This window comes from Electrona antarctica (assembly GCF_951216825.1).
Source record: "Electrona antarctica genome assembly, chromosome: 11".
Classification (NCBI taxonomy): domain Eukaryota; kingdom Metazoa; phylum Chordata; class Actinopteri; order Myctophiformes; family Myctophidae; genus Electrona; species Electrona antarctica.
In genome coordinates this window covers 49,634,351-49,651,136 of record NC_136792.1, presented here as the reverse complement: position 1 = coordinate 49,651,136, position 16,786 = coordinate 49,634,351, and the positions used below count along the sequence as shown (strand labels likewise).

The 16,786-nt window shown below is 43.4% G+C and overlaps 1 protein-coding gene across 1 annotated transcript in view; it reads right to left on the bottom strand.

Annotated features, from left to right (window-relative positions):
* Nucleotides 1–11,383: 11,383 nt before the first annotated feature.
* The window catches only part of stard10 (StAR related lipid transfer domain containing 10), a 42,217-nt gene continuing 36,814 nt past the window's right edge, over nucleotides 11,384–16,786 (bottom strand). Inside the window, exon 8 of the mRNA XM_079515142.1 lies at nucleotides 11,384–15,566. Coding sequence (XP_079371268.1) covers nucleotides 15,351–15,566 — 216 coding nt within the window. The 3' untranslated portion in view covers nucleotides 11,384–15,350. The remainder of the gene's footprint in view (nucleotides 15,567–16,786) is intronic.

Here is a 16,786-nt window from a genome sequence, read left to right as displayed (position 1 = left end):
TGCGGTGTGGTTGTTGTGCGTGGTCACGTGACACACACTGACACACACATACACACGCACACACACGCGCACGCGCGCAGAGAGAGAGAGAGAGAGACTGCTGTCAACTTTTAAAAGTATTGCTAACCCAGTAACCCTTCCTATGTGAAATGAAATGAAATGATTGAAATGAAATGAAATGATTACTATATTTACCCAGGGTATCTGGGCTAAGCTCAAGAACTTGTTTCCAGCCAGGCCCTGCTCATAGAACATTTCATCGTAGTGGTTCAATGCCTTGTTCAAGGGCACTTCAGCGGTGGTAATTGTAACCTGTCGGACCGCTGATTCGAACTGGCGACCTTCCGGTACCAAGACCGCTCCGCAATCCGTTCGGCCACCGCTGCGTATAACTATCTCTGACAGAAAATAAATAATCTTTTTTTTTTCACAATTTTATTACTCAACGTGTCAATGTAACACAGCTCTGTTTACACCTTTATTGTATTTGTACATTGTTTTATCTTGATTGACTGTCTTGTTCCACGTTTGCTTTGGCAATGTAAAAGTATGTTTTTCGCATGGCAATAAAGCTCCTTTGAATTGAATTGAATTGAATTGAATTGAATTGAATTGAATTGAGAGAGAGAGAGAGAGAGAGAGAGAGAGAGAGAGAGAGAGAGAGAGAGAGAGAGAGAGAGAGAGAGAGAGACTTTGACTTTTATCAATTCCTTTATTCTTAAAATTGTTTACATTCTTTCAAAACTACATATAAACTACAATAGGCTACATTCTGTACATTGCCCCATTTCCCCCTTATTCGTACATTTCATGTACAAAAGTGACAGAAAATGCACAATCTTATAGTTTCACATGATATAGCCTAGTATTCCCTCAGGGTGTAATGTAACACAGCTCTGTCTGTTTACACCTTTATTTTCATTCCTATACTTACATTCAATATTAATGTGTACATATTGAAAATAAGCCACTGTAAAGCCCTTAATTCAAAATCACCAAACTGAATTCTTAATAGAATGCCCGAGTGCCAATAAAGCACCCAACATTATTGTAACGTTGAGCACCCTGAGCTGGAGTCGAACCCCGATCTTCAACGCAGTAGACAGGCAAGCAACAAGCTACGAGCAAGTTATGGCCGGGTCTTTTGCAGCGTCGACTCGTTACAATATTTACTATACAGAAATGTAATTGTTTGAAATTGTGAGGGATATACCCTATTGGCCTGAATATAAGTCTACATTTTGTTTTTGTTTTTTTCAATGGAAATATCGTAAAAAATAAATAAACGGGACATTCAATGTTCTTTTTCCACAAATGAGTCTTGAAAAACGGGGGTCGTCTTATAATCAGAGTCATCTTATATTCGGCCTTTTTCTTCTCTCCTTATTTTTATTTTATTTTATTTTATTTTATTTTATTTTATTTCATTTCATTTTGTTTTATTAAAACATGAAAGTTATTGAGGCAAATTCTCTGTTGTAATGACCTGTAGAAACCACAAGAGGCCACAATATCCATAATAATAAACTTTATAACGTTACCTTTCATAGAAAACAATATCAAAACATGCAAGCAGTTCCAACTAAAGTGCTTTATAGTTACACAAAGACAAGCAAACAGGAAACAGAGATTAAAAGCAAAACAACAAATCAAAATCAAATCAGGGGTTTGCATAAAATAAAGGAAAACAAGAGAAACGTATTGAAAGGAAAATGTAACAGTCCAGTTAAATTGTTACTGCAATGCCAAATACGACCACAAGGCGGTGCCAGGTGCCCCCTTTGTTACTTGAGTTGAGAGCAGTCAGTGCATAGTACTAAAGTAGTACAACATCTACTCAATGTTCATGTACTTAAGTACAATTTTGATATATACTGTATATATATATATTTAGACTTTCCTGGAGTATTTCCATTCCAATTTTCAAGACTTGTACTTCTACTCCCATACAGTATCACAGGCAAATATTGTACGTTCACTCCACTACAATAATTTGAGTAGTTACTCTATGCCTATAGATACAATTTAGACTATTATTATTTTTGTTAAGCTTACATGAACCACTTCAGCCCTATTATATGCGATAATAGTCCAACCTGCGTGTGAACATCAATTTGTTTTGAGACTTATTGATATTGATAAGATATTGTCTATATCTTCTGAGATGAAGTGACCATAGGCATTAGGATGGTGTTAGGATGGTGTTGATCAGTGTTGATTTTGTCGACTAATACTATGACAAAAAATATTCGTCGACTACCTTTTTTCACTGACGAAAACTAAATGGAAACTACATGAACACTATAGGATGACTAAAACTAAGACTAAGACTATATATTGACAATTTCGTCAACAAATAAAAACTAGACTAAAATGTGACGAAGGGACTAGTGGACAAGAGATCCAGTATAAGTCATTTTACACTAGGTTGCATGCTGAAAATAGCCGATTCTACAAGCCGATCTACAAGCCAATCTACATTGTAGATCAGTAAGATCAGTAAGTGTAAAATCAGCCATTACGACGGCATCAAGGTCCGCCAAAATACATTTTAGTCTACTAAATCAACTGTAGATTTAGCCGACTAAAATCTTGTGATTTTGAGTCGACTAAAACTAGACTAACGCTAAAACATTCCAGGTGACTAAAATGTGACTAAAACTATATGAAAACTAGAACTGTACTCTGTCGAGTGCCTACTTGCTTGTTGCACCCAAGTAGTGCGCAAGCAGAGCGTGCAAGTACTGTAGACCGCTACAAACTTTCAAATCTCAGCCTCTCTGTGAAAGAACGTTTGCAATATTGAATTATTAGGTTTAGCTATTTCCTACGTACCTAGTGTTTGGAGGTAAAAAAGTAATATTTCGAAGTATGGTAAAAGCTTCTACCTATAAAAGAAATACAGTCCCATCGATTTAGTGTGTGTGTGTGTGTGTGTGTGTGTGTGTGTGTGTGTGTGTGTGTGTGTGTGTGTGTGTGCGTGTGTGCGTGCGTGCGTGCGTGCGTGCGCGTGCGTGCGTGCGTGCGTGCGTGCGTGCGTGCGTGCGTGCGTGCGTGCGTGCGTGCGTGCGTGCGTGCGTGTGTGTGTGTGTGTCCATCTGTGAACAGCTAACCTCCTAGCCTGGAAACCAGACTAATCTGCCACAGGAAAAACAATATCCTTGGGGAGAAAGATGGTCTGGCACTCCTCAGTTTGAATTACATTTCGCTCACCCAAGAGTCGTGGGTGACCTGCAATCAGAGCCCTCGATTCAAAGTGAGACTTTTTGGCTATGTCGTTTGAACTTCGACACTACCTCTGGGGGAGCCCACAGGGATCGAACTGGGAACCTTGCAGTTGCCATCTGGCTGCTCTACCGGCGACTCTATACCCCTGAGCAACTGCCACTGCCGAGTACTTGGAGGCCGACCTGAAGCCACATGGAACTCCATATTTGGGCAAAGCTGACATAATATTTGATGACTCGAGATTTAAGGAGCTCTATTTAAAAGCTGATTCACACAGTGTGAGTGCAGGCTTCTCTGGACAGTTTCTTGTGAGCCGCTTAAAAGGTATTTTGAAATAATATTTCCGTTTGTCATCAATCATTAAACGATGTTTGCCGGCGTACTCCATTCTGAAGGTCAGTATGACAGAAAGACAGAGGCTGAAATCCAGCAGATGATCCAGGACAGACGAGTGAAGATCCAGGAGGTCAAACACTCAGTGGGGCTCAGCAAGAAGGATGCAGACACAGTGCTAGAGGACAGTGTGCAGGTCTTCACCGCTCTGATCAGCTGCATTGAGAGAAGCCAGGCTGAGCTCATTGATGTGATTGAAGGGAAGCAGAAAACAACAGAGAAACAGGCTGAAGGCTTCATCAAAGAGCTGCAACAGGAAATCACTCAGTTAGAGAAGAGAAGCTCTGAGCTGAAACAGCTCTCACACACTGAGGACCACCTCCACCTCCTCCAGAACTTCACATCCATCAACACGGGGTGGAGACCCACCAAGGACTGGACAATGGTCAATGTCCATCAGTCTTCACTTGTGGGGACAGTGAGGACAGCTGTGTCCCAGCTGGAGAAGACACTCAGTCAAGAGATGAAGAATATGTCTTATGTTTATATGAGGAGGATCCAGCAATATGAGGTGGATGTGACTCTGGACCCTGATACAGCACACTGCAGACTCATCCTGTCTGAGGATGGAAAACAAGTGAGTGATGGAAACATACGGAAGAATCTCCCTGACAACACAGAGAGATTCTCTCCATGTATCTGTGTCTTAGGAAAGCAGAGCTTCTCCTCAGGAAGGATTTACTATGAGATTCAGGTTGGAGGGAAGACTGCCTGGTATATAGGAGTGGTCAGAGAGTCCGTCAACAGGAAAGATGCATATAAGATACTGAGTCCCAACAATGGTCACTGGACTATAACGATGAGTACTGGATATGCGTACCGGGCTTGTGCTGACCCTCATGTCCTCCTCCCTGTAATAGAGAAGCTCCAGAAGGTGGGAGTGTTTGTGGATTATGAGGAGGGTCTGGTGTCCTTTTATGATGTGAAGGCCACTTCAGTTCACCTCCACTCTTTCACTGGCTGCGTCTTCACTGAGAGACTCTACCCATTCTTCTGTCCCATGTTAAATAATGGTGGTGTAAACTCTGCTCCTCTGATCATCTCTCCTGTCAATCACACAGATTAGACTAGTAATAAATAATAATAATAATATAGCTGCAAGCAGCTATAAGACGGGGTCAAGCCCCAAAAATATTAAAATCACACATTGGTTGTCTGGCAATGCTGTAGTCCCGTAACCAGAGTCAGACTTCATTCGCGTGAATGGAAATGCAACTTCTTTGACGTGGCCAAAAAAAGCAGGTTAAAACTATAACCATGTGCCTGGGCCATGGCTCAGTGGTCCAGGCACCTTGGCTGGTAATCCAGTCTGGCAGTGTGCCGCGGGTTCGACTCCCGATCCCGACGGCCTTTACTGCATGTCTTCCCCCCATCTCTCTCCCCATTTCCTGTCAGCCTACTGTCTGTCCCGCCGTAAAAAATATAAAATAAAGGTGAAAGCCACAAAAAAAACATTAAAAAAAAAACTATAACCCTGTGGCGGGTTAAAACTAACCTGTGGCTCCCGACATGTCTGGCAGGTTACAACTAAGCCGTGGCAGGTTAAAACTAACCTGCGGCTTTCCTCCCCTCCCCTCCCTGGTAGAAAACAGCGGAGAACCAAATTTGGAGTGACGCACCTCTGCACTATTATCGGTTAGCGAAATACAAGGAAGTGGGTTTCCTATATGGCAGATTTTCCAATAGGGTTCCGAGGCTACTGTACTTCCCAGTTCCCACAGATTACAATCACCCAAGGAGAGTAGGAGAGTTTGAAAGCAGAGTGTTGTTTTTGGCATGCAGCAAATTTTGATTTTAGTTTTAGTCATAGTCTCTTGAATAGTTTTCATTTTGTTTCAGTCACGTTTTAGTCACCTGGAATGTCTTAGTGTTAGTCTATAGTTTTGGTCGACTAAATACCATAGGATTTTAGTAGATTTTAGTAACAAAATGTGTTTTGGCGGGCCTTGATGCCATCGTAATGACTGTTTTTACACTTGCTGAAAATAGCCGATCTACAAGCTTGTAGATCGGCTATTTTCAGCATGAAACCAAGTGTAAAATGACCTATACTGGATCTCCTGTCCACTAGTCCCTTCCTAACATTTTAGTCTAGTTTTAATCTGTTGACGAAATTGTCAGTATATATTTAGTATTAGTTTTAGTCACCATATAGCTTAGTGTTCATTTGGTTTCCATTTAGTTTTCGTCAGTGAAAAAAGGTAGTCGACGGAGAATTTTCGCCTCAGTTTTAGTCGACGAAAACAACACTGTTTGAAAGCATGACCAATAATGACATACAACTCCCATGCTGGGCGAAGTGCAACAATGTGCAAACACAGCAGTGAGATCCGTGAGCTGCTGTGACAGATGGAGAAGGATGTGCAATGGAACGCAAGTCAAGCACCTTAAGGACGTCTATACTAATCCACCAATCACGGATCTGCATGGAGCGACCTCGGTACATAGAACATGATCTATTGGATATTCTGACTTTCAATTATGTATGTTCCACAACGTTTTCTCATGCCAATAAAGCCCTTTGAATTGAATTGAATGCAGATGAAAGGAGAGGAGAGAAGAGAAGGAGCTGAGAGAAGTGGAGAAGGAGAGAGAGAGAGAGAGAGAGAGAGAGAGAGAGAGAGAGAAAGAGAGAGAGAGAGAGAGAGAGAGAGAGAGAGAGAGCAAACGAATGGAAGGATAAGGAGGCAGGGAGAGAGGGAGGAGGAGGAGGACGAGAAAAAAAGAAAGAGACAAGAAAGGAGGAGGAGGAGGAGGAGGCGAGGGGACTGATGAGTCATCACCACTGTGTGTATCAGCCTTGGTGGGCTGTGCTGTGGAGGTGGCACGCACGCACGCACGCACGCACGCACGCACGCACGCACACGCACGTCGTATGTCAGGATAATGGCTGAGTCGGTGAAACAGAGGCCTCAGCCTCATTAAGGAGTAAAGGACGGTGGATGATAAGAAGGACATGAGGAGGGACAGAGAGAGAGAGAGAGGGAGAGAGAGAGAGAGAGAGAGAGACATGGAGGAGAGGACGTTACAACAGTACACTATACCAGGGGTAGACAATAGTAGCTACAACAGTAGCCTATATACACTATACTACACTCCAGATAAATGGAGGAGAGGACATTACAACAGTAGCCTATACACTATACTATACAAACAAGCCCAAACATAGTACAGACTTATGTATTTATGCTCTGAAAGAAGCAGTGGAGACCTATTGAAGGCAGGGCTCTACTATGCTGGTTGGTTTTATTGATGCGTCGAGAGCTTTTGACAGAATTCATCACTACAAGCTTTTTAATAAGCTCAAGCTTAGGGGTGTGCCAAACTGTTTAATACGCATTCTTGTTTACTGGTATGCTAACCAGAAAATGCAGGTAAAGTTGGGGAGCACATTATCCACCCCTTTTCGGGTGGGTAATGGTGTCAGGCAGGGGGGGATTTTATCCCCAGCCCTCTTCAATTTATATATGGAAGGCCTGTCAATGCAGCTGGAGGGGTGCAGAACAGGTTGTATGATTGGCCTGATTAATCATTTTATGTACGCAGATGACCTTGCTATACTTTCTCCTAGTAGCAGTGGGTTCCAACAGCTACTCAATGTATGTACAAATTATGGTATTGACTTTGATATTCTTTATAATGCTAAGAAGAGCGTGGTACTGATATGTAGAACTAAAGAAGATCTGGAACTTAAGATTCCTGCCTTTCATCTGTCTGCTCAAATTATGGGCGTGTCCAAGATTACAAAATATCTTGGGCATATCATAACAGATACCTTAGAGGATGATGAGGACATGTTTAGACAGAGGAGAATGCTATATGTACAAGCCAACATGTTGGTCCGTAAATTTCACCATTGTACTACGGATGTTAAGGTAAACCTCTTTAGAGCTTATTGCACCCCTCTCTACACAGCTCCACTGTGGGTGAAGTATAAGAAGGAGAGTCTACGCAAGCTGCAAGTAGCCTATAATGAATCGAATCCTGTTAAAAAAAAAACAGGAGCACTAGAGCCAGTGGGCTTTTCTGTTCATTGGGTCTCACTACATTTATGGCTCTGTTGAGGAACCTGACATTCAAATTCATGAGCAGGCTGGATCGCTCACTGAATGGACTCATTGGACAGATGACAGACCCAGGCCGTAGTTCTGTAAGGTACACTTCTACCATCAGAGGACACTGGCACGAGTGCCTCGCTTAGAGTAGTAACCTGTGGGGCTGGGTAAATGTACTGTATTTTTATTTATTTTTATTCTCTATTTTGTGATGTACTGTCTTACCTTGTGGGCCACGAGCCTGTAATAAAGTTTATATATACACTCCAGATAAATGGAGGAGAGGACGTTACAACAGTAGCCTATACACTATACTATACACTCCAGATAAATGGAGGAGAGGACATTACAACAGTAGCCTATACACTATACTATACACTCCAGATAAATGGAGGAGAGGACATTACAACAGTAGCCTATACACTAAACTACACTCCAGATAAATGGAGGAGAGGACATTATACAACAGTAGCCTATACACTAAACTATACACTCCAGATAAATGGAGGAGAGGACATTACAACAGTAGCCTATACACTATACTACACTCCAGATAAATGGAGGAGAGGACATTACAACAGTAGCCTATACACTATACTACACTCTAGATAAATGGAGGAGAGGACATTACAACAGTAGCCTATACACCAGGGGTGCCCGCACTTTTTTTGACTTGAGAGCTACTTTCAAAATGACCAGCGCGACAAGGTCTACCCACCCAAAAAACATTATATCATTGCTGAAAATAGTTGGCGGCGGCGCTGGTGTTACATAAGACAAACGCACTTGGAATGGGAAATAGAGGGCGGAAATGGAATTGGTACTGTTTTGTTTTGTCTAACTTTGTAATATGCTTCTGGCGTTTGTGCGCAACACTCAAAAAACAAAGTATTGCATTGTGGGTTTGAGCCGACAGGCCCGATTTGATGTTAATCAATGAAGTCACCTTAATTGAAGTGGCAGATGCTTTTTTTAATTATATATATTTTTAGGGCCATGTCATGTGATCTACCTGCAAAGCCTTTCTGATCTACTGGTATAGATCACGATCTACGTTTTGGGCACCCCTGCTATACACTCCAGATACATGGAGGAGAGGACATTACAACAGTACACTACTGGTTTTCAACCCTTTTCATATCAAGGCCCCTTCATTTCTTAGGCATTTTGATCCACGTATAACAGGGGTTCTCAACGTTTTTGGCTGGGGACCCCCATGACAAATGCTTTGGCCATGTATCGCGACCCCCGCGCCGCCCCCCTTCCAAACCCCCAATACAAACTGACCATAATAGAGAAAATATATCATAAATTAATACTGAAACCAGATCAAGGAAAGTTTATGCATGTACTATGTGTACTATGTAAACTCTTCATATTTCCCAGCCATTCAGTTGCACTTCACTTGAGAGCGGAAAAACCCTCTTACGCTCTCAAGAGTTAAACATATATAAGGGTTAAAGATCTATAAGGGTCCATTTGGTTACCAACCGTCCATCATTTAGCCTGGGGACCACCTGGAACCGCCTCAAGGACCACAGCTGTACTACAGTCCAGATGAATCTGTCCAGTGCTGTCAACTACATTTACTTCAGTAGGCCTACAAGTTTTTGTATTTGTAGCCTATTTCCTTTTACTTGTACTTAAATGATAAATGGTGCATTTATATAGCGCCTTTATCCAAGGCGCTTTACATAGATTGTGCATTATTCACCCATTCACACACACATTCATACACCGATTGCGGCGGAAGCCATGCAAGGTACCAACCTGCACATCGGGAGCAATTTGGTGGTTCAGTGTCTTGCCCAAGGACACTTCGACATGTAGACAGGAGGAGCCGGGATTCGAACCGCCGACCCATGGATCATTGGACGACCTGCTCTACCTCTTGAGCCACAGTCACAGTCGCCCCAGAGTACTTCTTCTCTGCTACATCTCTCTAATACACATATTGTACTTGTACTACACACATACAAGTACAAACGTGCACCCAAATAAGTCACTTCCTGTCTGACATGCAGGCCCTCTCTCTCTCTCCTCCCTCGCTGTTTTAATGGCGAGTTTATCTGAAGGTTGCCATGACAACATATTGGAGGATGATCCCGCTTTACAGTAGGTCAGGGATGTGTGTGCACACACACACACACACACACACACACACACACACACACACACACACACACACACACACACACACACACACACACACACACACTTATATAGCCTATAGGCAATTGGCCTATACCGGCTGGAAAAAAAGGGTTACAAAATCGTTGGATAGAAAAAAGGGAAAAAAAATATTTTTGTCCATACTGTACATCAGTGCTATTGAACACCCTTTACGTCTGTGTGTTGTTTCGAAAATATTGAACCAATGGAAAGTAGTAAAAAAACGCATTGGACAAAACCTCTTAACTCCATTGGACCCTCAAACTGTCTGCAAAAACAAGGAATTGACAATATCTAATGTCACAACACTAACTTTGATGAGGCAGTATTGCATCGTTTAAAGAATAAAAGGTTTTTTTAATTTCCTTAAAAAATTATATTTTTCATTTCCTGAAAAATGAACATTTTGGAGTTATGAGGTTTCCTCCGGACAGCAGAGATATATAAAAACCCACAGACTTAACCACATTCAAGAGGTTTTGAACGTAGCGGAAATAGAAGATCTACAAGCTCACAACGCGTTGCAGTGCATCGCATTATGAGCGTGTAGATCTGACATATAGCAAAAATAGCGTCTGACACATGACGTAAATTCTCCATTCATTGTCAATGGGAATTTAATGTATGTGTAAGACGAAAATCTACACTAATAGCTGAATAATTAATATAGGAAGGCATGAACGGCGATCTCAGAACCATAACCATAAAGAACCATAAAAATGTTGAATCATGGAGATACGAGGTTACTGTGCAGCATGTCTGCTTTCGAAGGAAAAAAAGAAGAAAATTGTAAATCAATTCTATTGCGCGTCCCTCGGAGGTATGAACAGGACCATTATAAAAATGATCATCGCACAGCAACCATCCTTAGTGTTTATTTAACCGCGAGGGCATACAAATGGAACCAAACGGACCCTCGGCCAACGGGTCGATGAGGTTCCATCCGCGGTGCACCCTCGGGAGAGACAGACCCATATTAACAGGCACTCAGGATTTTACGGCGCAGGTCAACGATGTGTGACCTTTTTTTCTGAACGCAGCGCACTCTGGTTTGTATTTTCATACCTGTGAGCAATGGTGGAAAGTAACCAAGTACATGTACTCAAGTGCTGTTCTTCAGTAACATTTTGACGTATTTGTACTTCATGAGTATTTCCAATCTCCCAATACTTCTACTCCACTCCATCTCGGATCCAAATATTGTACTTTTACTCCACTGCAATTATTTTAAAGCATTATAGTTACTAGTTACTTTGTATTATTTGTATTATTATTACAACACATACATTAAACACATCAACCCTATAGGCCGCATATACATTTCGGTCATTCGAACATATCCGATCTACAAGCTCACAATGTGTCGCGATTCGATGCATTGTGAGCTTATTTATCTGCCTTTTTTCATCATTGGATACGATAATCCAATCGTGCATGCATGCACGCACGCGCACGCCACACACACACACACACACACACACACACACACACACACACAGTGTGTGTGTGTGGAGAGAAATGACTCCAAACACCAATGAAATTGAAAACCTTTTTTTATTAATCTGTATTTTAAGTTTCAAACTCTACATACATTCATACAGCTCGTTAACAGAGGAGCAAACATTGTGTGTGTGCGTGCGTGCGCGTGTGTGTGTCCCAGCTACCGACTGTCTGCACACACCCACATATGTAAATTATTATGTGCTGACAAAGGAGCAGTGTAATCCAGACAGACACATAATCAATGGCCGACAGTACAAGGACAGGGAGACAATGACATGGCGTGCGTGTGTCGTGCGTGTGTGTGTGTGGTGCGCGTGTGTATGTATAAATAGCCTAAAGGTCCAGGGTTTTCCAGAACAGGTACCTCACCATCTCCACTATAAGGCAGCTGTGTACAAGGCAGTCTGCCTCTCAACACTGCTCTACAGTTTCGGAAACTTGGACACCCTACCAGAGCAGCGGATTCGACCGTTATCTCTCTATTGAATAGGCAAAATCATCCGTTATCAGCACCTTCGAATAGGGCCAATATGGCCATACTGGCACCCTTGGCTGAACATAGCCTGGTCAAGGTTTCCCCCTGGTGGACTTGTCATTTCCAACTATTGTCGGCGCATGGAAACTAGGGGCTACTAATATATACTATTCTCTGCCTATCGGGACGTAACTCGGACGGCGCTGAGTCGGCGGGTGCCATGTGGCTCAAGGCCACCAGACACGGCGCGCCTCCGTCAGGACATCAGTGATAATGACAATAGGTGATAATGACATACTGAAACAGTGAGTATGCCAGTATGGCCATATTGGCCCTATTCGAAGGTGCTGATAACGGATGATTTCGCCTATTCAATAGAGAGATAACGGTCGAATGGGGTGACCAGAGGCACATAAACAGTCCTTCCACATATTCTGCCTCCAAAAGGATCCTGGGTTTGATTTGGGCCGACAGGGTGCCTTATATTAAAATGTATGACTCGGACCAACACACCCAGCATCAACAGCGCTCCTTGACCCAAAAACACCTCAGATGGGTCGGGGCATGTGATCCGTATATATGCCAGCCCACCAGTCTATACCCCGTCAGATCCCTCTATGGCCAGCTTCTAGTTGGTCAAAGGTCTGCTGGGGGGACCGAAAAAGAGGTACAAGGACCACATCAAATCAACCCTCCTGAAGAAGTGTGACATCAAACCACCAGCACTAGTAGTCCCCTGGCTGTTGATCGCCACACCTGGAGCTCGACCCGTCACCAGGGAATCACTCGTCTTCAGGAGAAGCTCACAGAGGAGGGTACAGCGGCGTGCACGGAGGCTATACCGACGTGCCTTAGCCTATTTAGGCCTGACGTCGAAATAAAAAAAAACGTTCGCTCTGAAAGAATATTTATTCAAAGATTTGCGTCGCATTTTCACGATTTTTCAAAAAATAGCAGACCTACAAGCTCGTAGCGCGCCACCGAGTGGCGCGCTATGAGCTTGTAGATCTGCTATTTTTCAATAGCTAAAGTATAACATAATGCTTAGTTAAAACACCAAAAGGGGTTCCCGTCCAGAATGGGTTAGGACCACTGACCTCCACTGGTGCCTTCCCCTAGCTGCCCCTCCTGCGGATCACGCATCGGTCTGAATAGCCACCTGGGCTATGCTCAAGACGACAGACAACAACAATAATCATGAATCGTATTTGGAGCAATGTCATCCAATGCAGTCCATGAACTTCAAGGTGCAGGCCCTTTGTCAGTATTCGCCAATAGAAGTCTATGTAGAAGAGCCACCATTGGACCATGAAGTGAACGGAGTTGTCTTACTCCAGGGTTCCCCAATACATTTTCCTCAAGGGCCATATTTTGACTAGGGAACCAGGCTGGGGGCCAAGTCTGCACGCGCGGAAAATTGGGTTTTTAATTTTTTCATTAATTAATTAAAAATTGTTCTCAACCAGTGGTCCGGGGACCACCAGTGGTCCTTGAGGGGGTGCCCAGTTTGACATGCATAGGCTACTGACCCCCATTTAATGCCATTTATATCTGGGACACCCCCCCAAAACAAAACAAAAACTTTTTTATTTTTTGAATTCTTCCAGGAGCCACAAGGGGGCGCTCCGCGGGCCGCCTATTGGGGAACCCTGTCTTACTCTATGGCTCTGAAACCTCCTAACTAACATATTCTAACTTTTTTTCCCTTTCTTTTGTAAATTAATGTAAAGTAACGCACTACTTCTTGATCACAAGAAAGCATCAATAGTATCTGCAAGCTCGAATCTGCTACTTCTGACACCTTCGAATTTGAATCTCGAACAGTTAACAGTTTTGAGGGTTTCTCCACCCGACAGGGACACATACAGTACGCATATGAACCAGTAGGCAGCGCCGGTCCAGCGTGAACATCAAAGCTATACATAATTAAAGTATAACCTTTGAGTGTGTGTGTACGGTTAACATTAATTGCACTCTGCTGGCCTGGACATTGGGGGTCGGTCGGCATTCGAATTCCTCTCTCCGCTGCAACGTGAGTGAGGAGGAGGAGGAACTTTATTGTTTGCAGAGATGCTAGAGCTAGCCAGTGTCCTCGCCTGGCCCTGGATATATAACAACAACAACAACAACAACAGGATTAACCTTGTTTTGGTTTTTTTACCGTCAGTTTCCAGACTGGTAATGACTATAAAGCTGCTAAATGCAGGGTGAGCATTCATCGGCAAATCTGCTTTAGTTCAGTTCACCTCCTCCTACTACTGCCTCACACTGGAAGAGCAGTGTGTGGTTCACACGTGTTTTCATGTCAAGTTAATGCATTTAACTTAACTTAAAAAAAAGGTATTTAGCCGAGGACCGCCGTCCGAAAATAAATCGGCGTCAGGGACCGGTGGCGCCTGGAAATATTTCAGACGACAGAAATATTCTGTCAGTCTGTCTTGATACATGAGTGTGTGTGTGTGTGTGTGTGTGTGTGTGTATATATATATATATATATATATATATATATATATATATATTAGTGCTGGGTGAAATGACTGCAAAACTATTCCAAACATTTGTCTCGATTACCAATAATATACAACAGATCTATAAGCATGTAGCCTGTATATATCAACGATTGTTTTGTATGCCATCAACAAAGTACAGGGTTAAGTAGCTATACCCTACAAATCAATTAATTACGTTTTTCTTGATTGCTCGATCGGGGGGGCGGCGGTGGCTCAGGGGTAGAGTGGCCGGCGAAGTGGCCGGATTGGGAACCGCGAGGTTCCCAGTTCGATCCCAGGCTCAGCCTTAGAGTTAGTGTGGAAGTGTCCTTGAGCAAGACGCTGAAGCCCTCCCTGATTGCTCCCTAATGTGCAGGTTGATCCCTTGAATGTGTGTGTGAATGGGTGAATGTAATGCACAATATATGTAAAGGTGTGAATGGGTGAATGTAATGAACAATCTATGTAAAGGTGTGTGAATGGGTGAATGTAATGCACAATATATGTAAAGGTGTGTGAATGTGTGAATGTAATGAACAATCTATGTAAAGGTGTGTGTGTGTGTGTGTGTGTGAATGGGTGAATGTAATGCACAATCTATGTAAAGGTGTGTGAATGTGTGTGAATGGGTGAATGTAATGCACAATGGAAAGCGCTTTGGATAAAAAGCTCTATACAAATGCACTGTTTACCATTTATTCAATTAACCTACATGAGCCAGATTAAGTCGGTTTTCAGTTAAATGCCCAGCGCTATATGCATATCATGTGCAAATACAAATGTATGCTCCATTATATCAAGAGGTGTGTACTAATCCCTGTGTGTGTGTGTGTGTGTGTGTGTGTGTGTGTGTGTGTGTGTGTGTGTGTGTGTGTGTGTGTGTGTGCGCGCCTATCCACTAGTCAGTCTCTCTCTCTTTCGCTTTCTCTCTGTGTGTGTGTGTGTGTGTGTGCTCTAGTCACTCTCTCTCTCTGTCCTGGCTCTCGGTGTGTGTGTGTGTGTGTGTGTGTGGGGGGGGGGGGGGGGTGCGTGCTCTCAGTCGCTTTCTCTCTCTCTCTCTCTGTCCTGGCTCTCGGCCATGCTGCTCTCGTCGATGTTCTCCAGGCTGTCTGCGTGCTGGATGCTGAGCTCGGCGAGGGGCATGATGGGTAGTGTAGTCTGTTCCGGGTAGAGCCACGGCTTCAGGCCCGGGTTGTGTCTGTGTTTCCACTCGGGGTACTTCACACACGCCTTGTTGATCTTCTTCATCGCCTGACCAGAGAGAGAGAGAGAGAGAGAGAGAGAGAGAGAGAGAGAGAGAGAGAGTTGAGAGAAATGGTTGTCAAGAGAGACATATATTTTTAAAATCAATATGCATGTGTACTAGGGTTGGGACAGTTAATCAAACTAATCGATTTAATCGATTTTTAGAAATAGCCACCTTGAATACAAATAATGGACTGGAAATTTCCGAAATGTAATTTTTTCTTTCAATTCGTCTTTCAAAATATCAAATAGTCTACTCCAGCATGCAGAAATTCTGCATGAAATGTGGCGTTGATTGATTGAACATTTTATTAACAAGTTTGACAACGAGTACAAGTAGTACAGTCAAAGGTTATGCCAAAAACCCCTGAGGCACAGACAGGCAGGCAGACAGACAGACAGACAGCGGTGGCCTAAGGGTTAGAGGAGCACCCTTGTTGCCAAAAGGTTGCCGCCTTGCCGGTTCGATTCCCCGGACGGGCAGGAAAAATCTGGGTGGGGAAGTGATTGTCATCACTCACCCAACACCGCTGAAGTGCCCTTGAGCAAGGCACTGAACCCCCAAATGCTCCCCCTGGAGCTGCTTAGTGGCCAACAGTATAAGACTGTGGTTGTACTGGTCAGCTCCCAGGTTCTAATGTGTGTGTGTGTGTGTGTGTGTGTGTGTGTGTGTGTGTTAAAATGAGCATCTGTGCTCAGCTACTTCCCTGGGTAAATAAAGGATTACAAAAAGAGACAGAGACGCAGGCAGGCAGACAGACAGTCCCTCTTCTAAAATATGCGACTACAAGACACACCTTACTGCCAGCGATGCGAACGAGCCAACGATTAAATCTCATTAGAACACATTTTTAACAAGACTGTCCTGGCGTACCGCGAGCGACAACGACGTCGCCCACCCCTCCTATAATTCGCTCGCAGTCTCTATCTGAGTGAGGTTTCGCCACCTCCAAACACCTTTATTGGCTGAGATCTACACGCTACTAGTTATTGGTTATTTGATTGGTTCAGGCTATACGTCGCAACCCAATGACCGACGCTCCATGTCAATCAGGACAGTTTTTCCGCACGATATCGCCGTCGGAACGCTCGCTCCTTGCCCGTGTAGATGAGGTGTTAAATTAAAGGGCCACTTCACCCCTTTTGCAACCAGATCTTACTTTAATTATGTTTGGGAGACAAGAAACACTTTCCCGGGGGTTTTTATGTGAGTAATATGTAGTATG